General features: G+C 42.0%; 1 protein-coding gene across 25 annotated transcripts in view; it reads left to right on the forward strand.

The window, feature by feature from the left end:
• CTBP2 (C-terminal binding protein 2) overlaps window positions 1–26,438 on the forward strand; it is a 427,187-nt gene that overhangs the window by 381,740 nt on the left and 19,009 nt on the right. For 22 of the 25 annotated variants that reach the window (XR_003564086.3, XR_006292428.1, XR_006292427.1 and 19 more), the window contains 2 exons: window positions 15,170–15,324; window positions 16,657–16,801. Coding sequence is in view for 21 of the 25 variants with exons in the window: in XM_037904347.2 (XP_037760275.1) it covers window positions 15,170–15,324; window positions 16,657–16,801 (300 nt within the window). In the remaining 4 variants the exon portion in view is untranslated. Of the gene's footprint in view, window positions 1–9,321; window positions 9,717–15,169; window positions 15,325–16,656; window positions 16,802–26,438 lie in introns of those variants that run through there. The other 3 variants (XM_043552063.1, XM_043552067.1, XM_027819740.3) reach the window with 2 other exon arrangements.

A 26,438-nucleotide genomic window follows, 5' to 3' on the forward strand; every position in this document is an offset into this window, starting at 1 on the left:
TTTGAAGGATTACTTGTTTGTCTATGCAGATGACCGTTCTGAAATTCCATTTGCCTCCTATATGTATAGGATAGCGTTTGAGGGCCGTTTGAATAATTTTTTTGAAGTTGAGATTGAAGGTGTGCTACTGAAAGCTTGTACCTGACATGTTTCCACCATAGGGTGGGGGACAGCAGAGGCATGCATTGTGCTACATTTCCTGCTTCTCTAATAGGAGTGTTTGGTCATGAATAGTGGTCAGTTTATCAGGGAGTCAGAAAATAGTCAAGAGTGGTTGAGACACATGGTAATTATTGCAAGAAAGCTCTAAATGAGGTTCTTATCATTTTCCCTTTTGCTGTATATGAATGACCTGACTTGCTTCGCTGTGAGCTGAGCATTCACAGTACATAAAACTCTTTATTTTATCCCACTGTCTGGAACTGAACAGAATAATCAACAGTATTTTTTTAAAAAAACAGACCTCACTGCTTTGTGAACATTATTAGCTACTGCTACAATGTCTGCAGCCGGGCCAGATGGCTAATGTCACTTCCAGCAACAGTTCTCCACTCTCAGAGGCCCCACATCTGGGACCCACCTGCACAGACCATTCTTTCCTCCTTACTTTTGAGCAGCAATTAAATTTAGTTGAGAAGGGGAAAATACATAGTCGGATCCCCACTTTTTTATCATAGCTCCCTTAAGGAAGGTAGCATCTTGCTTATTTAGAGTACTGTTGACTGGTGGGAGGTTATGACCACGTTATTTGCATCAGTACACTAAGTGCTATCAGTCACACAGAAGAAGAATAGCAAGTAGAAGTGAAGAACAGGAATTATTTTTTAAAAAAACAACCCACCACCACAGACCAGAACAGTCTTCTTTCATAATCTTGGCAGGGATAGGAATCCCATTTGTGAAGCTGGGGCAACGTCAAATTAGTTATGAAAACTATAAATCAATATGAAATGGCGATCAGCATCCTCTCCTGCTTTTGTATATGCCCAACATTGAAACTTTTCTAAACGTAATCCCTGTTGTCCTGTTTTCTAGCTGATGTAAGATCTCAGGAATGCCTCTTAGTAATGGAAGCTAGAAAATAGCGCATAGAAAAACTTCTGCACATTTTATTTGGAAATATTTACAGCATTTTCTGTTTAGCATAATCAGAAGGTCTAACCCTAAATGGTTAATGTTACCATAATTGAACTGCCACAAATACTTTAAAGTCTGGCATTTTTTTTATTTTCCACTAAATGTCTATTATTTCACGGTTACTGGTGTGCAAATACAACTTTAAAACATACATATGGCAGCGGGACAGTGAATCAGGTTAAACCACTTTCATTTTCCAAAAACTGAATCCAGATGCTTTGCTGATTTACACAGTTTTTTCTCTTGTTTGTGAGGAACCTGCATAGCTTGAACTATCAAGTTGTCAGTTCACTGAATGCAATATAAGGTGTGGTTTGTAGCCTGGAAAATCAGTATGTTGGCAAGTTGTTTAAATTAATGCCCGGATTTATTTTCCTCTCTACTTAACTATGGTATTTCTTCAACCGCTCCCTTTTTCCAAAATGGACAGAGTATATTGAGTGGGTAACATTTCCTATACATATTTATAATTATACACTGAGAGAGAGATACCTTAGCTGGAAAAGTCAGATCCATGTAAGGACTTTCCCAAAGACTGGGTGTGTTTGGTTATGGAGTCTTGATCCAGTCCCATTTCTTTCCTCCCTTCTCTCCTGCAAGGCACTAAGGGTGCTGCACAAACAGGATTTCCATATGGTTCACTCTGAAAACTATAGTGTGTGTTTTTTGCAGATGAGTTTATTGGGTATCGTTCATGTACTTCTGTGGACTGTAGATTCAATATATGGGAGCGGAGAAAGGGTCAAATTCTTGCTGGCTTTTGTTCCTACTTGCTTAATGGAAAATGTGCAAGCAGAAGAGGATGAACGGTGGAAGTCTGTTACATACAGTGAAGCCCTTGCCACTCCACAAAACTGCCACAGCAAGAGTCCTGGAAGGGTTATGAGGACAAGGGGTGTGTTTCACAAGTATGCAGCTTCCATTCCCTGGCCCAGTGATGAAAATTATGTGCCCCATGTGTTCAGCTTACCTGTGCTGTAGGGGGCAGGAGGGGTGAAAACACTTCTGATCAGAATATGGGTGCACAGCAAGAGTGCTGCTTTTGTAGCAGCTGGACCTTTGGATCCAGATCCACCATAACCAAGAACAAGGCCATCCAGTTTGCTTTCTGATGTTTTCATCGTGTCGTTTCAGCTGTCCCAAGTGATGAGGCTTCTGCCACAACCCTAGGCAATCTGTTCATTAGTCTACATTTCTACATGTAGTCTTCAAAATACCTTTGAAGCCCTTGAATCCCAAGGGGTGATTTCAAGTTAGGCCTCCTTGTGTCCAGATGGCTGATATCAATGCACCTCTTTCCGTGGGCTTTGCCTGACTGCTTTGTGCTGTTCTGTCAGCAATCTGTACTTCTTCCAACACAGAGACTGCACCAAGACAATTTTTACGGGCACCACTTTTCATTTGGACATCAACACACTGCAAAATACTGTTTTTTCTAGTTGTGTGCATTTGATTTTTGCATTTTTTTAAAACAGTTTGCATCCTGTACAGACGGTTTGGTTTTTGTGTCTTTTTTGATCTACGTTTTCCATTTTAATAAATGTGAGCAAATAAATAGTTTCAATGGGAGATGATAGGAAGAGATGTGATAGACACAAAGGACAAATTACATGTGATTGCTGTTCCTCTTCTGTAGTGCCATATGGCTGTTGTGTGTGTGCCACAAAGACAAATATCTACGCTCAAGAGAAAGAAAATATGCAATGGGCCAAGTGGGAACACTATATGGAATTTATTTTGTCATGCTCATGGATGATATAATTCTTGAAGAGCTTTTCTTACACACCACTAAGACCAAATTCCATATTTCTATTTTGGACATGGAGGGGAACATTTTCAGGGAGTTGTGTGGTATTTTAACTGCCTTTACCACCTTGTCTTTAACAGTAGTCAGAGAACTCAAACCCCACACAGTGATGGGAAAGTTTGTGGGGTCAGTGAAGTATTCTTACCACCACAACAAAAAGTCTTAACAGTGGTTTTGCTAATTTTATTTATTTGCCTGAGCTGTCCTGTCTCACTCCTGATTGAGCCTTTCCTCTTCCAGACACTTGTTTTAGCTTTCCTGGTAGCATCCATTAGTTCCCCATATGGACTCTCCCCCTATTTGAACATCTGTCATGTGTCCCCTGTCAACTTCCAATGCTTCCTGTGGACACACAATTAAGTTCCATTGGCCTTCACTCCTTCTTCCTCTGCTTCTTACTATGTTGACCAGCAGTTTTTTTCAGCTTTCTCTGGTGATCCTTGAGCTCCTGCTATATATCTCACCTCTCCTTGCCAGTTACCAAACTCCCCCAGCTGATTTGTGACTTGTCCATCCGTTTCCCCTGCTAGTGGATGCAGCTATGATTATCCAAACTTCAAAATGCCTTCTGCATACCCAAAGGCAAAATAACTTGGTACTAAACTTGTCAAGGACAAGAGTAGGTTGGTTGTCAGAACAGTTTTATTCTATCTACCAGCCTAGGACCTTTCCCTCTCACATTGAGGTCAGTGAAAAGACTCTTTGGGAGTTGGACCAGGCACATAATTCTAGACAGACACATTGGATGCATGAGGCTATGTGCCTATATATTGAATGGTCCTGATGGCATCCAGGAAATCAAGGTGAAGCACAAATGCTTTGCAATGGAAGGTACAGTGTAAATGGAAAGCTGAATTATGTTACATTTTAAATACTTCATGGATCACACCAGGCTTTAATAATTGAAACAGTATCCAGCATGTTCCTCAATGAGATTTTGTTCTGATGAGAGATACTTTAATAGAAGGAAAGTTCTGCAGATTTTCATGAAGCTTGAAGTTTGATTTCAAGTCCCTTAGGGCAATGGTTCTCAACCAGGGGCCTTCCACGGGGTACATCAACTCATCTAGATATTTGCCTAGTTTTACAACAGGCTACATAAAAATCACTACCAAAGTCAGTACAAACTAAAATTTCATACAGACAATGACTTGTTTATACTGCTCTGTACACTGAAATGTAAGTACAATATTTATACTCCAATTGATTTATTTTATAATTATATGGTAAAAATAAGAAAGTAAGCAATTTTTCAGTAATAGTGTGCTGTGACACTTGTATTTTTATGTCTGATTTTGTAAGCAAGTAGTTTTTAAATGAGGTACATAAGACAATTCAGACTCCTGAAAGGGGTACAGTAGTCTGGAAAGGTTGAGAGGGGACATCATGCTGTTGGATGGTGTCACTAGTGGGTTACATATATCTCTATGTTCTGATGGAGGTGTGGGGAGGAAAGGAAGGGGGTATGCCTGCCTATATTATGCCTATCTACAGTGTCAAAGCTATAAGGATACTGAAACATCAGCGTCAAATACCACAGCTGGTCATTTCCATATTTGTAATGCTTACCTCCTATTCACAATAACTTTCCAGTTGTGTAGCTAAAGTTTAAATAAGACTCATGTTTAAAAAACAACAGCAAAAAGCCACATTTATGTGCTGGGTGCATAAGGTTTTCTACTGCACTAAGGCCCTAGTAATTTTCACAGAAAACCAGCATCAATTGCAGACAGTTTTCTATAGCTCCAGGAACTTGAGTTCCTTAAGAGAGGGAAACGTTTGCTGCTTCTCTCCCCCAGAGATCTCCAGACTCCCCTCTGCTGTGAAGCTTAGGAATTTCTCCAGGAAAAGGTTTTCTGGAGAGGGGGAAGCTGCATTGAGTTCCTGGGCTCTGCTGTAGAGGGGAGGCTGCTATTGTAGAGTAGTTCTTTAGAGTTTCTTTTTTATACAAGCAAGCCCACTTCAGCTGAGCCAGGATGGGGCTTTGACACCCGTTTTTACACACCTCACTTTGTAAGTGCTAAAGTTTGAAGTAGATATGTTTTGCGGCTGAAGCACACACCTTCCTCAGGTAAAAGCTAGGTTAAAACAGAAAACTTGAAGGAGCTCAAGGGGGTCAAGGGTTGCTTCTTTGCTTCTTAGTGACCTTGGGAATGGATAAGTTCACCCTAGGTACCTGGGCTACCTGGCTGTCTCCCCTAGCTCATACTACCCTGCATGGTTTCTAGCTCTAGGGGCACGGGGTGCTGCAGAATAATCCGCAATTGAGGGACAGACAAGGGAGCTGGAGCTAGGCAGCCCAGGGACCCTGTAGTCTACAACTGTAGAACTTCAGGGGAGCTCAGCTGAGGAAGGGGCCCTCCATCTCCCAGTGGCCTGAGGAGCTGCTAAGGTTTCCAGAGGCCCTGGCTACAGACCTTTGGAAGTCTGCAAGAGACTCCAAGTGCTGCCTTGTGGGGTTGAAATGCTTTTAATTTCATCGCTAATAAAGACATTGGAACCATGCTTTAACTGAAGAACTCAACATAATCTTAACTATATAGGGCCTCCAGTGGGGCTCCGTGGTGATCTCTAACCACTAGTCCTTCCCTCCCAGAATGACTTCTAACATTCAAAGCCCTGGAGCATCTTCAAACAGACACCCTTTTTCGTTGTTAATCAACCTATCAGATAAATGTTCCCTTCTTTCCTCCTAAGTATAGATGTTCCTTCCTTCCTTCCCTCTTGCTCTGCCCTCCCCCCAAAACAAAGTAATGACAGACTTAATCCCAGGATGGGCAATATTCAGTCTTGCACTGGTAACTAGTTTAAGGGCCAGAATCTTTTGGGCTGAGAGTTAGATCCTGGCTGTTTTATCTCACTGGAAAGAGGAGATTTTTGCAGTTTTTCTCCAGGGGGTACACCCAGCACTTGTTTCTGGCCCCAAAAGTCCAGGAGATTTTAGACTTTAAAAACTGTGCCACTATTATATGTAGAAAGTTATTTTAGGTCATTTCTCTAATGCGCAAGGTACCTGTATGGACCCTATCATCATAGTATTGAGTGTCTTCCAAGTATGTTCAAGCAGAAATAACAATAACTCTCTTTCTTCCCTCCCAGCCTGTAATAAGAGAAATAGTTTGATTCATTTTTATTAGGTTTGGTTTCATTTTCAGCGTGTTCTTGTATATACCTTTGTATGTGAATTGTACTCACAAAGAACTTATCGAAGGGAAGTTAAAGGAATGAGTTCAGTTGACACTCACAGTGATTAAGTCTTGCAGGATTCAGTTTTGCAAGTTATGTGATGTGCAAAAGACACCAGACAGTGTTCGTAAACGATTGTTGGAGTTTGTTTGGTGTGACCCACATAATTCACTTATCGCTTTGCCGCTTGTGAGTTGGTAAAACCTTTATACCACACCATTGTGTATTATGTTAATACATTGCCAGTTTTAAAATCAAGATTGGATGTTTTTCTAAAAGATAAACTTGAGTTCAAACAGGAATTATTTTGGGGAAGTTCTGTGGCCTGTATCAAAAAGGTCAGCTTTGATGATCACAGTGGTCCTTCTGGCCTTGGAATCGATGAATATAAGTAGATAGTAACAAAATACAGTTTTGCTTGGCTTGTAGAGCAGTTAACACTGCAGTCATTAGGAATGCAACAGTTATTATTACAGACTAATGCTATTATTTAGGATAAGATTCCCGGGCCGTTTTAAATACTCATATTTATTTATGTCAAAATTTTATGTCAGTTATCTACTTGTTAATAACAACTAAGAATAATTAGCGTAATACCTTTTGTTTTAAAAGTGCTTTACAAACATTAACTAATCATCTTGATACCCTTTTTAGGCATCTAGTATTGAGTTTAACAAAGTCCCTTTTTTATCTTACCACAGGACCACGCCAAAGAACTTAAGCACCTGCTAAGCTTTAAGTTCATGAGTAATCTCTTTGAAGTAGATGAGGACTACTCAGGTGCTTAAAGTTAAGCAGATGCTTAAGTACTTTGCCTAACTGGGTCTTAAGGGCACATTCCAACTCCCATTAAAATCAACAGAAAGACTTTCATAGAGGTTAGACTAGGTAGTTATGAGCTCTCCAGAAAGAAAGCAAAGCATGCTTTATAGCAGTGGTTCTCAGCCTACCTATCATTGTGGGCTGCATATGCAGCTCTATGGGTGTTATGTGGGCCACATCCACACAGTATATATATATACTACCCGTATGGCCCGGAGGATGTCACATAGGCTGCAGCTGTGTGCTGATTGGGCTGTGGGTTGAGAACCACTGCTTTATAGCAATCCTTGCTGTTAAACTGCATATCTAAAGTGAGACTTGAATAATGCTTGGTCCAGTGTGCTGTGTACTTATAACAGGACCCCTGTGCACCACAGAAAGGTGTATGCCTGTAAAATGAGGTTGGAGTTTTTTCACCGAACAGATTTTAAACATATTTTTTGTTTTCTATATTTTAAATATTTTATATTTTTAAAATCTGTTCGGTGAAAAACCTCCAATCTCATTTTTTTTGTAAATGTGCTGGACTTGATGGTGCTGTCCTTGTGCAGAACAAATCCCCATGCAAGACTATGGGCGTCTGGCCTGAACCACTGTGATTCGATGGCATCTGGTGGGAATTTTGGTCTTTTTATTCTTTAACTTTCCATTTAAATAGACAACTTCCATCCGAAGATTCCCAGAAGCTTTGCAAATACTAATGAATTTATCCTCACTACGCTGAACTGCACAGTGACTCATAGCTATATAGTGCTACAGAGGCAGCATGCTTAGAACACTGGCCTTGGACTTAGATTCAATTCACAGCTCTGTCACGGATTTCCTCTGTTGCCTTTGTCTCCCTTGCCTCAGTTTCTCACTTGTGCAATGGGGATAATACCTCACATGGGTGTTGTGAGGATAAATACAGTCAAAAGTTTGAGGTGCTCAGATGCTACTGTAAAGGGGACCATATACGTACAATAGATGGATCAATATTATTGTCCTTGTGTTATAGATGGGGAACTGAGGTGCAGAGAGGCTAACATGACTTGCGCAGTCATGTTAAAAGTCTGCCAGATCCAGGAAATGAATCCAGATTTACAGGATCTCCACGGAGTGGTTTGGTTTGAGGTTTGGGTCAGTTATTTTTTCTATTCCCGGTCAACAAAAACAACAACAAAACAAACAACAGCAAGAATTCTCAGCCAATAAATAAAATATACAACAGAAGTAAAGAGAACAATGGCTAAATGTTGATTAATAATCGAAAATCACAATTGCTTCCAAAGTTGGGACACAAATGAAATTCATGCTACTTTTAATACAGGGCCATAAGTGCTACAATCAATAACTGAGGGACCGTGGATTCAGACTAGCATTCCTGTAAATATACTCAAACCCTAACAAATTGATTTTTAGCAAATGAAATCCCTGATCAAAATTGACAGAGCACAAAGGATTTATGCTATCAGTTAATTTACTTTATAAGAGGAACTGAATACATGGGCAAATGTGGTTGGCAATGAGGATGCTAAACTACACAGGTGTCCTGAACCCACTGCACATCTATATTCACACAACTACTCCCATTGATTCAAGTGAAAATACATGGCTGAGTAGGGGCTACCTTCATGAGAAAGGGGGTGCAGGATTGGGCCCATAGGCATAGCTAGAACATCTGGAAACTGGGAGGGAAAGCTGAGCCGGAGTTCATGGGCACATATATCTGTTAATTAGGCAAGTCACGGTGGTTATGGTGACCCATTAAGATGGCATGGGATGTCAAGGAAGAACAGTGTTATGATTAAGGTATGGGTCTGGGAACGAGGAATGGATGGATGTTTTCTCCTTTCCATTATTTTTCATTGTTGAACACCCTCTACACTTCCTAATTTCAGCCAAAAGCAGATGAGCCAAAAGGTCACAGTGAAGGCTGTTCTCAGAGATATTTGGACCAACTGGAGTAGGGATCTCCAGGATTGCTAGCCCAGTTTTGTGAATGCAAATGGCGCTGCTAAAGAGCCAAATTTCATCTCTGGTGTGAACCCATTGAAATACAGTTGACTTACACACCAAGAATAAATTTGGCCCCTTAATTTTGGGTGCTTATGTAAATCAGATTTCTGAACCCTATTGCTGTTGATCCCTTGGATTGTTGTTGTTGCAAGCTATCGGTTTGAACATGGAGCCTTGTTCCATATACTGTACATAGAGCAGCATGTTTGACTTCTTTAAGTAATGAAAAACTGCAGCATGGCACAGATTAAATCCATTCAAGACAACCAAGAAAAGAGGCGTATGTGCAAGTCAATGAGAGGGGGAAAAAAAAACCTGATATATACAAGCCCTTTAGTGTGCACAGCATACGATTTTTTGGCTGGCACTCACATGATTTTATTCAAGGGCTGGGAAAGAACTATGATTAGTTAAAAGCTTCGGCAAAGTCTGGAGGGAGTGCTCTAAAGAGTTTGGAGCTGCACAGAGGTGACTGTAACTCCTCTAGCAATTTCAGACTATTATTCTGTAGCTCAGGACAAAAGCCTTTTCTTTCCCTCCGTGTTCAAAGAGACATTTGTCTTGAGATGTTGCAGCTGTGGGCTGTGGGATTGCTTGTTTGAAGATACTCCTTCGTAGACGAGAGGAGAGTCAACGCACTGAAAGTGGTAGTATTTTATCCTGTGTGGGGTTTTTTTCCCCCCCTCTTCTCCCTCCCTCCCTCCCTCCCTCTGCTACCATGTGCGGTTTTTAATAAGAAGAAGAATGTGGAGGCAACATTTTCCAGGCAAGGGGAAATTTCCTGTTTCTTTTCTGTTTGTTTAATAAAGTGTGTAGTTGACTGTAAAACTGTAGCTACTTTGTTGTGAATGAGTAATTCAATAGATTGTCGGGCTTGCTTCTTTATACACTTTTATATACTGCAAGTGAACATGTTTAAAGCTTTTTTTTTTTAATAGCTGCGTGGCGTAGGCAACTGAGATTAATAAGTATTAGGCAAATGGCTTCTGCTTTTGTTTCTGTGAGATAGTACCAGCCGACTTGCGGTCACACAAAGACTGCCATTTAGCAGGGAGCACTCCCTAATTCTCTTGGCAGGGGTGCCACTGGAATCGGATACAAGTGGGTGGCAAAGGGGAGGAGCTGCAAAAGAAGACAAGCAGGCTTTGTGTATTAAAAATGAAACAAAAGCACTTTATACACTGAGCTGGGTGCAACAAGCTGTGCTGCTTGTGAATCAGGGTGGAGTTTGAGTTCTCAGTGTTACAGGGAAAGGGTTTTTTTCTTTCTCCTCCCTTCCTTAAAAAGCTGTCCACTGAAATGCTGGAAGAAGTCCAAAAAAACAGAGAATGCCCAAAAATATATAATGAACAATACTTGGTCAACTTTGCAAGCTTTATTATGATTTATCTTCACATCAGAAAACTTCAAACGAGTGGAAAGCTTTTAAATTGTATACATATATTTTTATAATATATTTCCTTGCTGATAAAGAGCGGTAATCTCACTAGAAGAAAAAGAGACATTCTGTGTCCTCCATCTCTGTTCATAGCTCCCTCTTATTTGTAGCTACATGCCCATGAACTGAGACAGAACTGTGCATTTTTTACACTGGTGATGACTCCTTGTTTTATGTGCTTAATAACTCTTCGTAGATTAGCTCTGTGCTTTATATTATTTTATATGCTGCATTTCCCTTCCTCGTGTTCCCAGCACTTACGTGATAGAGAAATGTGCTGCAGAATTAAAGGTTTAAGGCCCGTGATTTAAACCTTGAATGGGAATTTTTAGTGGGGGAATTTTTTAATTACTTTCTGATTTTTTTTTTTGGCTTATCAGATTCTTAATGAAGCAGTCATATGTGTCAAATGTGTTGCATAAGTTAAAAGAAGGAGAAAAAATATATGAAGTTTGAGTCCATAAATTTGATTTTTCTGTGTCCCAGCAGTTTGATTTGAGTTTGTGTATAAAATATATGCTTAATAGATCTGTAAAGTTTATATACAGAGTCACAGAGCTACAACTAGATAGATACAAAGAATGAACCAGCCAAGGAAAATATATTGCACTGTATGATTTAACTTGCAAACCTGTCAATGGTTTTTATTAAAATGTAATTACTGTACATTATGCACTTCATCTCATATTGATCTGCTTCAAAACTTCCCTTTCCCTGTCAAATTGAAGTAAATTACTTCATTGTAGTAAGAGAAAATGAGAGCCATTCTTCTAAATATTTAGCACAATTTCCAGCTCGCATTCATCCTTGGCAAGTGTATTTTTGTCTGTAGACTAGCTTGACATGTCTAAGGAGCCTATGTCATCACACACAATTACATCTGTAATCCCAAGCAAAGACACAGATGTCATGTTCAAAAAAAAAAATCTTGTGTCCTACAAAGTCACTTATGTAATGATAGGATGAAAAACTGAAACCCGCCTCCCCTCCCACTCCCCAACTGTTTTAAGTGTCCAAGTTTCAGATAGCCACTGGTTTTGTTTTACTTGTTTCATTATTTGAGAAAATAATTTCCAACCTCGTCTTATCTACATCACTGTTTGTAAATAGTTCTTACCCTGCATAGGCAGCAAGCTCTGATTACGTTTGGCTGAGAAACACATTGGCCAGCTCATGGTGTAAATCCCAGTGACTACTAACGCCATTGTCTCGGTGGTGATGTAACTATTTTCACTGTGCCATTTGCCTGTGTAGCATATTCTTTCTTTGCCAATAACAATATGAAGCTGTCATTATGTGATGGTCTAGGCTTCGTTACACCTTAGTAATGTTTTAGTCAGTGTTGCAATTAAGTTGCATGTTAAATAGGAAAGGTGATGAACCTAGCTGAAGAATAATGCTTCACTTATGGATGGTAAGCATTTGAGATTTATACATGTTTTATTCTTGTTTATCTGCTTATGGCAAGCTTCTTTCACTTATCCAAATCATCTCAGCTCTGTACCATCCAAAATGACACAGTTGCACTTCCATCTGGATAAAATACTGCAAACATGATGTATTACTTCCAGTAAGTGCAAATAGAAATCTCAATAGAAAAAAGGCATCGTGTTTAGAAAAACGTTCATGTTAAATTTGGAAAATATTTCATCAGAACTTCTGTTTGTTTTGGGTTTTATCTTTTTAATCCCAGTCAATAAAACAATTTCTGAGAACCATTAAACATTTCTGCTAAATTTGCCTGTGCCCAGGGTTTATTTTTCCCCCTCTAAAACAAGTATAACTAGTTTTTAACCAGTATTCAATACAGACCAGTGTAGATTCCTCTCTGAGGTAAGTGAGTTGGCTTCAGTAGAGTTCTGCAAGGCATGATTTTGGCTCATTGTGTTTCAGTCTGTCTTTCACACATTATTTGATGTAGATCTTGCTAATGTTGTTCACCTGATGGCAATCTGGATAACAGTGCACATTTAATTTTTCCATTTTTTTAAAATCAGCATGGTGGTGTTCTCATTAGTTTCCTTCCCTCCTTGTCATTTTTGTGGCATGAGGGTTACACTGACACCACTTTTGGCCTCTTCCACAGCAGGATATTGCAGTGTTGACCATTATCCGGGAAACCAGACTGCTACCACAGTACTGCAAGTGAGAGATCTTAGTTCCATTCAGTAAATGATCCTCCCTTTTCTGGTTCTTTTTTTATCTGCTTTTTGAATAGCTGTAGAGGCACAGACTATAGCATTTGTTCTGTAATGCTCTTTGTTTAGGTATTTATGACTTTCCCTGTGACCCCCCTTAACTAATCACAGGTCTCCACTTTAGAAAGGAATGGAAAGTGTAATCTGATTTTTCACCCTTAAAATAACTCCATTGACTTCTCCAGCGCTTGTCCAAATAATCATCACAAACTATTACTGTAATAACTAGTAAATTGATATGTTTGGAGCTTAATGTAGCAGGGAGATGACTATCAGATCTAGATGTAGTGAAGACATTACTTTCCATCACCACCTGAATAATATAGTTGAGTACCGAGGTAGAACAGATATGTTCTGAACCTAGACAGAAAAAGAAAATCAAAAAAGATTCTGCAGGGTTCCTCTATCAGACAGGCATGTCTTAGGGCCAACATTTTTAAAAATGGCCTCTAATATTTTTGAGGGCCAAAATTAGAACACATTGGGCCTGTGTTTTCAGAAGGGCTGAACACCCACAACTCAAGGGTAACAGGAGCGATCGGTATTTACAACTTCTGAAAATCAGGCCTAAGGTTGCTTAAGTTAAATACCCAGAATTAACTGCCATCTTTGAAAATTTGAGCCCAGAACACTTAATGGCATCGGTCAAAGATCCAAAGTACTATGCACCCCAGATACTGATTCATTAAAAAAAAGTTACTCTTTCATCCAGTGATTTCCAAGCACTTTACAAGTGTTAAACCTCAGACCTCTGTGACATAGGTAAATAGGATAGCCAGGGCTCTATGAAATATTCACAATGAAATTTGAAAAATCTCAGTATTTGAGGGCTTAGTATTGTATATACCATTTTTGCTTGGAAATGGGACCATTTCTGAATGATTGTTTTTAACAAAATTCAAAATTTCCAAGCAAAAACCTCCATTTTTGAAATTTCATCCCAGTATACATGGGGGGTTCTCTTGCATAAAAACCATGAACTCGTGCATGTTTTGGTGCCAGTCCTCCATTTTACAAAGATATCACACACACTTAATTTAGGGTACTTAAGCACAGGCATACTGAGACTACTCTCATGCATAAAGGCAACACATGCACACATGTTTGAAGGAGATGGGCTTTACTGGACTGTGAAATTGCCTGGAATTATACCGTGAAAATATTTTTGCAACATGTTATAAAAAAACCCAACAAATTAAACACTGTCACAGAACCCTAATTATATCACCATTCTACATACTGATAAACTGAGACCTAGTATCTTTTAAGTGACTTATCCAGAAATGAAACAGTCATTGGCAGAGCTAGGCATAGCACACAGGAGTCCTGGTTCCTGGTCCCCATTTGGCACAATCGCTTGTCGGTTAACCTCAGCTTAAAAAGAGAAGAGGCTGAGAACATGTAGTTGTAGAAAACGCAGCTCAGTTTAACAGACACACGATTACATCTTGAGTGCAAAATAAACGTGTGGGAAAACTTCTTGTAAGTGGATCCATGTAAGAATAACAAAAACCCTCTGAGCTGTTTCCTGGCTGCTGTCACTCCCAGCTCTGGTTGCACATGCTCAGGAAGGTGTCCTGAAGATTTCCCACAGCAGCTGGGGTGGGGGAGTTTAAGCTATAGTCCCCATATGTGCACACAGATTCCTCTCACCTGCTCCAAACGCCAGTTTACAGTGCAGAGACAGAAGAGCAACAGTTACTCTGACTTATATTTGCTACTGATTTCATGAACTAAGATGTGTGTGTTTAGGGCATGTCCCCCACTTAACCCTAATGATACACATTTGTACAACAAAAGAGATTCCTGTTCTATTTCTATTACAGAACTGTTTGATCTGTTTCTCTTGGTTGGCTCTTCCCTTCCTTTTCCTTTTGGGATAAACACCTGTTTGCTTATGGAATGATTGTTGCCCAGAGTCTATTTTCTGAGGTAATAGGAATGCTAGAGTCTCTCCTCAAAAACCACAGTTTTAAAGGCCTATACAAACATAGAGAGTGAAATTCTGGCCCGATTGAAGTAAGGGCTTCAGTGGGGCTGGGATTTCAGTGTTGAATAAATTTGTTTGCACACACTCAAGAAAACAAAACTGGTGAGTCTGCCTTGTTTGTTAACATATATAGTACTTGAAATGTAAGGATATCCTAGCAAAACCTAATTCTAGGGCCATATTCTGCTTTCACTTACACCTGTGTTGATCAGGAGTAACTGCATTGGAGTTAATGGAGTGGCACCCAAAAAAAAAAAAGTGTGAGATCAAAGTCAGGAGCCCCGTGGTAATAGTAGTTGGAGTTGGAAAATGCATGGTAGATCAAGAGTCTACCCTCTGAGCAGGGCACGTTTGTATTTCCCTAATAGAGAATGTATCGATGGTCAACTGATACTCTGCTGAGTCTCCCAGGATCCTGTTCCTGCATCCAAACTACTTCCTAAAGCTTCAAATACAGTAAACTTGTGTGGTATGGAGCCACTTCCCACTTGACACAGAAACCAAGTTCAAATAATACTCAGATAGGAGCAACTATAGACTGAGAAGTGTTTTAAGTCCTGCTTATCTAACGGGAAAACTCCTTTTGATTGCAGGTATTCGCCCACAAATAATGAATGGCCCTATGCATCCTCGTCCTTTGGTGGCTTTGTTAGATGGAAGGGACTGTACAGTGGAGATGCCAATTTTGAAAGACTTGGCTACTGTTGCATTCTGTGATGCACAATCAACTCAGGAGATTCACGAGAAGGTAAATTTAACTTCTGTAACTTCATTGAGATTTTTTTTGAAGGGGAAAAAGATGCTTGTCCACTTTAATACCATATTTCCTGTTTGGAAGCTGCATTTTAGTGTGATAAACTGATCATACTTCTAAAAATATCTGTGGCTTAATATTCAGTAGAACTGGCTGGAAATCAGGTAATTTTCATGGACATTTCAGAAGGGTTTTGTTTTTTGTTTGGCTTTTTTGCATCAAAATTCTTGATTTAAAAAATGCCCTCAACATTTCTAATTTTGAAGTTTTTCAGACAACTCTCACATTCAGTGTGAGGTCCTACGCTCAACTGAGTGGCATCGGTCTGTCTGTTTGGATGCAAACTTTTGAATGTTGCACCCAATCAATTCCAAAATTTCAGGGAAAATTCTAGGTGTCAGTGGGCAGAACTCTGTTGATTTTGGAGAAAATCAGTCAACTGGAAGAGGGAAATGGGGGACCCAAGGAGCCTCTGGAATCTGGTTAGCATACACATCAGCTTCAACCAAGTCTATAATTGTCTCTGTATCAAAGAACTGATTATTGACAGCCATTAACACTTTGCAGCCTAATAGCACCCCTCATTTCAGCTTGGCCCATCTTCCCAATAGAGTTTAAAATGTTGACACCCTGAATGATTTACCTCCCTAGACTGAAAGGAAAAAAAAAACGGAGATGGGGGAAGGAGGGCACACACAGAGCCTCTGGCATGGGGGGAAATGGGTGATCCCAGTATGGGAGAATTGGTGGACCTCAGAATGGAAGAGACAGAGAGTTCTCACTGAGGGGTGCGGGAGTTGCAGGGAGTCCCTGAAATAGAGGGGTAGAGAAGGTGGCACACAGGGAGCTTGTGGCGGAGAAGAAAGGGATGCAATGACCTTCTGAGGTGTGCAGTGAGCTCAGCCTAAAGAAGGAACCGTGTGTGATCCTCTAGTCTAGTAAATACTTGTATAATACCAAAGGAGCACATAGAAAAGCACGTAGAAATGCTCACCAGTTACATTTCTTCTTGTATAACTGGACTTTTCCCTAAGCTTGTACCAGTGTATAAGATCTCCTCGAAGTCAACAGGGCATGAATTGCCTACAAAGCTCTGGTGCAGAGTCTCCTCTAAGGATGAAGCATCTCACAAATACTGGACTTTACCTGAGTATGTGCCCTCAACTCCTGTTAACTGTGCCACAGTCACGGGTGCACAGCACCACGAGCTCAGCACCTTGCAGGGGCAGGCCCATTGGTTCCATTGTACACTACTGTAACGGTTGTTGCCAGTTTTTCCCCGCTTAAATTACTAGGATTTTCTGACGTCCTTTTGTTCTGTTTCAGGTATTAAATGAAGCCGTTGGGGCAATGATGTACCACACTATCACCCTCACCCGAGAAGATCTAGAGAAGTTCAAGGCCTTAAGGGTCATCGTTCGAATAGGCAGTGGATATGACAACATCGATATCAAAGCTGCAGGGGAGCTCGGTATGTGTCCATTCCATGCCAGTGGCCCCTCTGCCATTTGTTTGTTTCTCTTTAAATCAGCCCAGGTGACATTGTTTCTTGCCTGCATTCGATCAACGTGGCACGTCAGACCAAATTTTCAAGTGGGTTTTGGCTCAGTCCCTAACATTGTGGGTGCAGTTTTGTGTGTTTTAAGATGTTGCATGCAAAAGAACACGACTGTGAAATACACAAAAGTGTGGACAATTGTAATTTTAGAAACTGCTTTTTAAAACTTGCCCCAGTTAGAAATATATATATCCACCCACAGCACAAAAAAATGAGATTGATGTATGTTTTAGATGGTTTTTCTTAGTTCTGTGGGGTGTTTTTCTTATTCTTGTTAGTATTTATTTTTCTATCATGTTTAATTTGTATCTGCATAATCAAATAGAAACTACCATCTACAGTTGCAGGCACTTTTTTTGCAATCACGATAACTCGTGTCCTTAAATTTAGTTGCATTTGTACACCAGTTAAATAGTTATGGGTCTACCCAAGTTGCATGCAAATGCAGATTGCTTGTGGAACTCTGGGGATTTGCACATACAAATAACTAGGTGAGCTAAATTGCATCTACAATTCTAGTGGCTGTGTTGAGACCCCTTTTGATAATTTGATCCAAAGAATGCAATCCATCAAGAAGTACCATGACAGCATTGCTCAAGATTGCTTGTGTTAAAGATTTTCTCTCAGGAAAATAAGAACAACAGACATTTAGACCCTTAGATAATTCCGGTGAAATAGTTTCAAATAGTCATTCCTAAAAAGCAGATACTAGCATAGTGAAGTATTTTTCAGCTAGAGGAGCAGTGTCTTCTTAGTGTGACAGATTATTCTCTATTTGTAACTCTTACTATTGTCATCCGTGCTATCCAGGTTCAAAGGCCTTCAGCATTTAAAAAAAGCTGAACAAAGTACACAAACATAGCTGCATAATCCTCCCTTTTAAACATTGCAAATTGGGTGGCCAAATGATGGGATTTGAAGTGGAAGATGTAATTTCTACCTACAAATGTAGCCGGAAGTTTAATTGGCACCATTATCTAGAAGGGAATTTTTTAAAAACTAAGGAGAGATCTTTAACTCTGTATAGCTGATACATGACAGGTGGCTAAACATAGTGACGAGTCATGCGGTATCCACCCTCTCAACACAAGTGGCTCAATTCTGATTTCAGACATTCAGGCTCATTTAACGCATAAACTCTCCTTCTGAGCTATCTCCTACTTGGAATAATTACCATAATAGCAATGAAATTCAACCTTTACACCAAATGGTTAATTCATTTTAAATTGTGGAATTGAAACAGAATCCCTGTGTTACCTAACAGCATTCCAGATGAACACCCTTTGCTACAGAAAGTTCAGAGCTACCTCTCCACAGCTTCTTCGCTGTTCCTGATGATTATGAGAAGCAGAAATTAATAACAACAATAGGGTTGTACAGTCTAATAGGAAGAGCCCTGTTGTGGTGGAGCTGCTTTTGTTTTACTTTAGGGTGGCTGCAATCCCTGTAGTCTCACACCTGCGTTGTAACAGTTTCTGGGATTTGTAAAATAATGTCAGTGGCTATATATTTACAAAGACTTATTTTTTTTCTCCCCCACTTGTTCCTGTCTGTTGCCTAGGTGTGGATAACAGTTCTGTTTTTCTGTCTGATCACAGGTTTTTCATATCAGTACTTTTTTTACATTAACAAAAGCTTTTTTTTATCATTCTATTGGAAACAGGAAAATGACATTTTAAAATGTTCTCACAGCTCTACTGAGAAATTAACTTTATTTTTTCATGTCCCCATAGAGATGCACTGTATATAAAAGCAAAGGCAGCATTCACCCGTGGATCTGGGCAGTGCTTTGACTCAAAACTTTGTATACTTTTGCATAACAGATGTGCAGCAGTTCTGACAGATTGGAACAGAGCAAATATCCCTAAGGAAAAGAGCTTCTATAATGGTCAAACCATTTACTATTCATTGCTATTAGTTATAAACCAAAGCTACAGCTGCTAATGTCTCCTTGCCAGCTTCTACTCTTGTGACAGGGATAAATGTCTTTGGTTAAACAGATACATGATAGGTCCTCTGCAGTTTGTAGATCTTATGTAGTTAACTTCTGAAACTTCAGAGTCACGTATAGATGTTTTCATGATGCCCTGTGCTCTGAAGAGGAAATCTCCTTGAATCCACTTGTGTAGAAATATTAACAATCATGCCAACCAGCCTTGACACTACAGGCTAATCATGTACTCCATATCAAGAAGTTTTTGAGGAAAGAATATAAGCCAAAGTAGATGATCATGGCTATAAATCTAATTCTCACCTCCCTTTCAGATACTTTAGCAATAACTGTTCACAATATTCGTGTTAGATTTTAATTAGAATTGTCCAGGATGGCACTGATTTTGCAAACCAAGATAGTCTTCATCACACACCTAACGGCCTAATTATTTGTGTTATGTATTTATAGACTGTGAACGGAGTCCCAGGGCGGGCCTCACTGAGATCGCTCAGTTAGGGCAAACTGCAAAGAATGAGGCAGACAATCCCCCAAACGGGTGGTTATTCTAATACTTAGATTCACCAAGGCAGCAACGAAACAACTTCTACAATACCTTCCTGGGTACCCAGAAGCCAGAAACACAGTTCCCTTGAAGCAGCCCGGCCATGAGCTCCCACCCAGACAGCCAAGTCAAATATGATGAGGATTACTGAAAATCTTGTTCATCATATAAAAACTTCTACCAGTCCCAAAGGATCAGAGACATTACCCACCAGGTTAATGAATATTGCAGATCTCACCCAAATATACTCTTACAGCCGATTCATATTAACTAAACTAAGATTTATTTAAAAAGAAGAGAGAGTGAGTATAGATTAAAAGATCATTATACATACAGACTTGAGTAAAAATTTTAGATCAGTTTCATAATAGAGCTGAGCTTTAGAGTTGCAAAAGTTCTTTCAGAATTAGTTCCATAGGTCACAGTCCAATGTCCAATATGAGGGTGACCCAGACTGGAGCTGGGGACCTTAGTCTTGCAACTCAAACTTCCCCTGATGAAGCTTAAGCAGATCTGAGATAAAAGGATCAGGGCCCAAGAGTTCTTTTTATAGTTCTCAAGCAGGCTATCGATAGCATCTTGACAGCAGGCATTCCTTAGGTGAAGAATAGTGATTTTGAAGTAACCTCCTATTTCCTAAGCATCATAGGTAACAAGCTGCATGGATTAACAATAAGGCAACTGCTCATCTCTTGCCATTTACAGGTAGTTTACTACATACTTCAAAGAGAAATGAAGACAGTGATATTACTACATTCAGTTCATCTAAATGTTAATATCTCCTTTTGATCTTTGAATTAGCAGAATACAGTGATAGACAGGAACTGTTTGGTTACATTGTCAACCTCTAACAATGCATATGTAAACACACAAAAAACACAGTCATAATCTACTAATACGTCTCTACAGGTTGAATCTGAGTCATTTATCCTGCTAGTTGTGTAACCCTTTCTGGCCCTGTATCATATAGTCATTTTTATGGAGACATTTTCCCTATATTTCACCTTTTTTTTTTTTTAAACTCCTAATGTCAGGAAATTATTCTATAAAAATGTCTCTCAAGCCCCTTGCCATAACTGATTGGACTGTGATGAATTAAAATTTCACCTTTGACATTTTTTAAAATGGTCTTCTTCAGCAACATCCACACTAGATGGGGTGGTGAAACTTTTCTGAAATCAGTCATGCACACGCTGAATGCAAGCAACATCGGGACATGTCTAACTGTGTTATCCTCAGTGAGGGGTTGTTAAGTGCGGTGCATACATTTTACTTCTGTCCTGCATTCCCGTGCTGCTGCAACTGAGTAAAGAGGCAGTGTGCGAATGCTACAGTTTAAAGTCTCTAATGTCTGTGCTGAAATTCCTCCTGTTATGGTAATATTTAGATCTTGATAGCGCAGCTTTTGTTCCCTTATTGCAAAGAAGAAAGGGGTTTTCATCCTATCCTACTCCTGAGAAGACTCAACAAATACAGGTACTGGCCTCAGATTCAGAATGATAACTCTTGCCTGCATCATTCCATCTCTCCAAGCTCAAGATTGGTTTATAGCTCTTGACTTGCAGGAAGATCCTTAGATTCACAGTGGGGCCCAACAATTAACAATACAGAGTACTGCCCTTCATACTCTCCACAACACCAAGAATATTCACAAATGCCTGGGGATGGGGGCAGCACACTGAAGGAGAAAGAGACTCCACCTCTGTCTGTGCCTAGATGGCAGGCTGATCAGGGGCAAGGTCCAAGCAGGAAACTGCAGCACCCGTAGAGTCCTCTCTCTGTTCTCCAATTTGGACTCCTTGTGAACTATGAAAAAGAGTCCGTAACAGCATTCTGACAATAGAGTTCATGGGAGCCAAGATCAACTCTGTTGATGAGAGCTCACCTGCTAGGGGGACAAGTTCCTGTCTATTCCGTCAGTGACAAGGGACTTCCAATTGAACCTGGCAGCAATGATGTGTACATGCCTGGGGCTGCTGAGTCACCTGTCGTGCATATAATTGAGGCTGCTTGCAAGACTTCATCTATGGCTCTTACAACTGTGATCTCCATCACGTGAACAAGAGAGTCACATTCCCACCCAAGTTCTATAAGAGCCCACTTAATGGCTGAACCTAGAGAACGTATGAAAGCGTGTTCCTTTCTTGACCAGGTCCCAGGACAATCTGAATGTCCTGGAGTTCAGGGTCATCCAGTCAGCCTGCATGGCATACCTGTCTGTTCTCTGGGACCCTATGGTGCAGATCTTACTGGACAACATGTCTGCAGTGCACTACATCAACAAGCATGGGGATGCTGGGTCATCCCCTCTCTGCTAGGAAGCCATTGGACCTGGCGTCATCACCATGGGGTAATCCCATTGGCTCTTCATCTTCTAGGAATGAGCAACAACCTGGCAGACTTTTTAAGCAGGCACACAATAACCAACCTCGAGTGGTCTCTGCAGGTGTCCGTTGCAGAGCTAATATTTTACGAATGGGGGATGCCACAGAGGACACCACCAAGTGCCTGAACTTCTGCACTAGAGGGCACCTGAGCCTGGCCTCCTTACAGGTCTCCAGGTTTCCTATACGTCTTTCCCTTCAGTTCCCCTGATCCCCAGGGTGATATTCAAAATCAGAGGGAAGACATCCATTCTGATGCTAATAGCTGTCTGTTAGATGAGGCTATTTGGTCTGCCGGACCTCTTGAACGTGTCAGTTCAGTCCTGCATCCCTCTAGCAATCTGCCCGGACATGATATCTCAGAACCACAATCAGATATTGCAGCTAGACCTGCAGCTGTTGCACCCAGTGGCTTGGATGTTGGCTCCTTGAGCACTACTGACAGAGACTATCATCAAGAGGTCCAAGATAGCCTCATACAAAGCATGAAGCCATCTGCCAGGAAGACCTGCTTCTCCATATGGAAACAGGTCTCCATATAGCCTATCCAGCATGCTCTGGGACCAGTTGAAGCTCCAGTACCAAAGATCTTCCATTATGTGTTGCACTTGAAACATTCTGGATTGACTCTTCGTTCTCTCGGAGTTTACGCTGCAGCAGTATTGATGTGTCATGTCAGTACAGTTGTAGCCAATGGTATCCAGATTCCTCAAGGGCCATCTGCATACTTACCCTCCTGTTGGAGACTTGACTCCTGCATGTTGTCTTAACATTGTCCTCCTGTTACTCATGGAGCTATTGTCAGATTATTTAACCATCCTGGCCCAGGACTGGTGTATGTGTGTAAATAAAACCTTACCCTTAAGATGGTCTTTCTGGCCACTGTCACATCGGCTTGGATGGAGAAGTCAGTGGAGTATTGTCTGGGTATATTCTATGAGTAATTTATTTTATTTACACTCGTACATCAGTCCTGGGACAAGTGTGGTCAAACAGCATGCAGGGCAGTCCCATCTTCCAGGAATCTCAGCCCAACACCAATACCTAGTTCCCAGGGAGCTGCTATGCCTCAAGTATTGACTCTAATCAGAGCCCAAGACAGAGAGCAAACTCTGCTGCATGTCACACAGCTCCCTCTCTCCTGAAGCTGCCTCTGCACACAGCTTTGCAAAACACCAGACTAGCAGCAGTGCATTGTGTCTTCCTAAGAGTTAAAACTTGTTCTCATGTCCCTCCCACCCCCCCAAAAAAAATAAAAGAAACCAGAAGATTGTGTGCCAGCCTCCTGGTGATGCTCTCTATCACAATAACGTTGCATTCTTAACTAGGTTAAAGAGTCATAATATATATTGGCCATATTTGTGTATTACAGAAATGTTAGTGAGATGTTGCAAGCAGCAACGTGAATTGTTTTACCACTAATGGATACCATTAGCATATAAAATCAAACTGATATTTATGCCTTGCCCGATGAACACAGCTCTTTCAGGTTTGTTGATAGGCTAGTGTTAACATAATTCATCCCTTCAAAATCTCAGTACAAGTAAAGAAAATGCGTGCTCTTTGGAACAATCATTTTGAATTAGACACTTGGCAAAGTATTTATCTACAAAAATATGTTCATTTGGCTGTGGACTGTTGACATGTTGCTCACAGTTTGACTATAGTTTGCGTAGCTCCTTGGTGTTTTCTTTTAAAAGTAAACAAAAGCTGTACAGTTATTTACATTTGAAGACTTTAACTTCATATTACATCCTATGGGGCCTTACCCTACCCCTCCCTCATCTCCATCTCCCCCTTACCATGCACATTACACAGTGGGTGTAACACCTCTCAGCATGAATTAGAATTACACATCCACTGAGAGCGATAGACATATAAATGCCTTAGGGCCTGATCCAGAACTCACTGAAGTCGGGGGAAGGACTCTTACTGACTTCAGTGGGCTTGGATCAGACCTTTACAAGGTTTACAGTGCAAACATTTACTCTCAAGGGAAATCTGCGCCAAAAATTCTGCAAATTTCATTTATCAATAAATAAATGTGGAGGCTGACACAGCACAAAGGCCAGGCCTGCCTCAGGAACACTCCAGGGCCCTGCTTCTCTGCACCAGGTGAAGGCAGGCAGGCTCAGTCCAGTAGGACCCAAGTGTGGAGGGGCTCAGTGTGGGGGGATCCAGGTGTGGGGCGAGAGGATTCTGTGTGGGACAGTCTGGATGTGGACGGCGCAGTGAGGGGTCCAGGTGTGCTGGATGCCCAGGGGCCTGTTGGGGGTTTCTGGTTTCAGGGCAGTGGGACTCTGCAGGGAGGTTCAGATGAAGGTAGTTGGGGTTATACAGGGAGCATGGGAGGGATAGGGATAGCAGGGGGTCTGGATGTGGGGGGCTCAGCACGGGCGTCCAGGTGCAGCTGGTTGGGGCTCAGTGGGGTGGGAGTCTGGGAGTGAGGGACTTGTAGGGTAGTCCAGGTGCAGAGGGGGATGGGGTGGGGGATTGAGTGTGGGGGGCTTGTAAGGGGTGAGACTTGGCAGAGGGGGTCCAGGTGTGGGGGGCTCTGGGATGCAGGGGGTGAGGCTCAGTGGGGTGGGAGACTGGGGGGTGTCTGGATGCACAGGGATTTGGTGGATGGGGGAACAGCTCCCTGTACAGCGACCCCTCCCCCTGTGGCTGAGAAGCAGTGGGGGCAGGAAGCAGGAGGGTGGGGGGAGATGCGGAGCTTCGTGCAGTTGGGGGGCTTCTGGGGGTGGGTCTAGCAGGAAAGAGCAAGTCCCATCCTCCCTCGCCCCCCAGCCCAGCCGGGACTAGCAGCTGAGCGTGTGCAAAGTAGGAGACACTGGTTGGGGCATTCCCAGCCCCCTCCCAGTGCACCTCCACAGTGACTTACCTCTCCCCCAGCAAACTCGATGGTACAGTTTAGCATTTTTAATACAAAAATATGCAGCATGTTGAAAGTATGGGAGCAGAGTAAAATAACATGCCTGCGGGGGGTGCCGTATCAGTTGCTTGTTCCTGTGTATATTTAATTGAATGCAGAATTCCCCACCTGCTCGACTAGTCCTAGAGCACCCAGGCCCTTGAGAGCAGGACTGAGCTCACAATTGTAGGTCTTGCTGAGTTGGCTTATTCAGCAGTGTCCACTCTAATGGGTGTCCTGATCAGCTGATCCCGGCAAGCGCCCGTTCCTCTGCCAGCACCTTAACAAAGAGGTTAGAGCGCTGTGAGAACTCGGCAAGCCCTGCGCCTCAGCCTCACCTCCTGCTCCATGCTGACAGGGCTGCAGCCTGCACCAGAGCCTGCTCAGGGCTGCTGCTGCTGCTCCTCCTACATCAGTAGGCAGGAGTGACCCCTCCACCATGCAGAAGCGGGCTAGCTACCACTCTGCATCAGGCTACTTGAGACTCAAGTGATGGGAGAAGGAAGGTTTAGTGAGAGGTGAGAGCCTGCCCCTCCTCCTGGGGAGGAAGCCCTTGTACGGGGAGAGGACGAACTTCCCCATCCACCTGCCTCATTTGCCATTACAGCTGAGTCTCTCCCTCCCCCCATCACTTCAGCTGCTCCAGGTTGCCCCATTGAGGCTATGTCCTAACTGCAGAGTTCACTTGAGTAGGCTCTCGAGTTAGCCTAGCTCAAGTGAGAGTGAAATAACACGCAAGCTGCAACCAGCGATTATGTTAGCAGCATGGAGTGGGTGTGTTAGTAGCTGATGATCAGTCGCCCTGTCCCCCCAACGGACCAGCCAACATGAGTTAAAAGTACCACAGCTCTGGAGTTAAGGGGTTGTGTGTGTGTGGACAGGACTCGAGTTAGGACAACACTTGTTATAACTTGGGTTCACTCTGCAGTGAAGACAAGCTTTGAGTGCCGCACCGGGCTTTAATATTGCCCTTCGCCTTAGTTAATTTTTCCACTAGTCCTCACTTCTTCAATCTGTCCCTGTCAGGCAGGCTGGCAGTGCACTGCCTACATGCACAGATAGCCCATAGGTCCTTCTCACAAGGTGAGGACCAATGCACAGATCCTTGAAGGTACAGTACATAGACATTATCCTGCTCACCATAGCAGTACTTAACTCTAGGCAGTCTGCTGCCCGGTAGAACGATCAGCCTTGTGCTGGGCTCCCCTTACAGTGCAGAGGGAGAGCTAGACACCTAAGGAAGGAATCGGCAAGGGAGCCGCCTAAGCTAGCTGGGCGTGAAATCCCTAGGAAAGACTTGGGGCAAGGAGAAAAGCTTAGGCACCGGAGCGGCTCACTGCTGGGTGCCTCCCTCCACGTGGCAGTCTCAGCTGCGAACCCTCTCCTGGAGTGAGGCACCAAAGACAGGTCAGTTACTTAGCCCATGCCCTGGCAGCTGAAACCATCTCTCTCTTCTGCTCACGCTCTCCCACACTTGCTCTTGTCCACAGGTGTGGCTTAATCATGCTCTGAGCACATCTACAGGACTGGGCCCTGCTGGTGAGATAGGCGTTCCCCTTCCCCTGACCAATTTGAGACTCTGGCTTAGGAGTCTACAGGGTGTCAGCTTGAGCAAGGCCTCCAAGCTGCTCATTAGTTGTGGGGCAGCGTCACCATTTAGGTGGCTTTGCAAATGCTGACCAGCATTTGGAGGTGTCTCCAAGATTAAGTGTCAACTATGAGAACATCCATAATGGCTGAATGTGGACTTAGTCACC

The sequence above is a fragment of the Chelonia mydas genome, chromosome 7 (assembly GCF_015237465.2).
Source record: "Chelonia mydas isolate rCheMyd1 chromosome 7, rCheMyd1.pri.v2, whole genome shotgun sequence".
Lineage (NCBI taxonomy): Eukaryota > Metazoa > Chordata > Testudines > Cheloniidae > Chelonia > Chelonia mydas.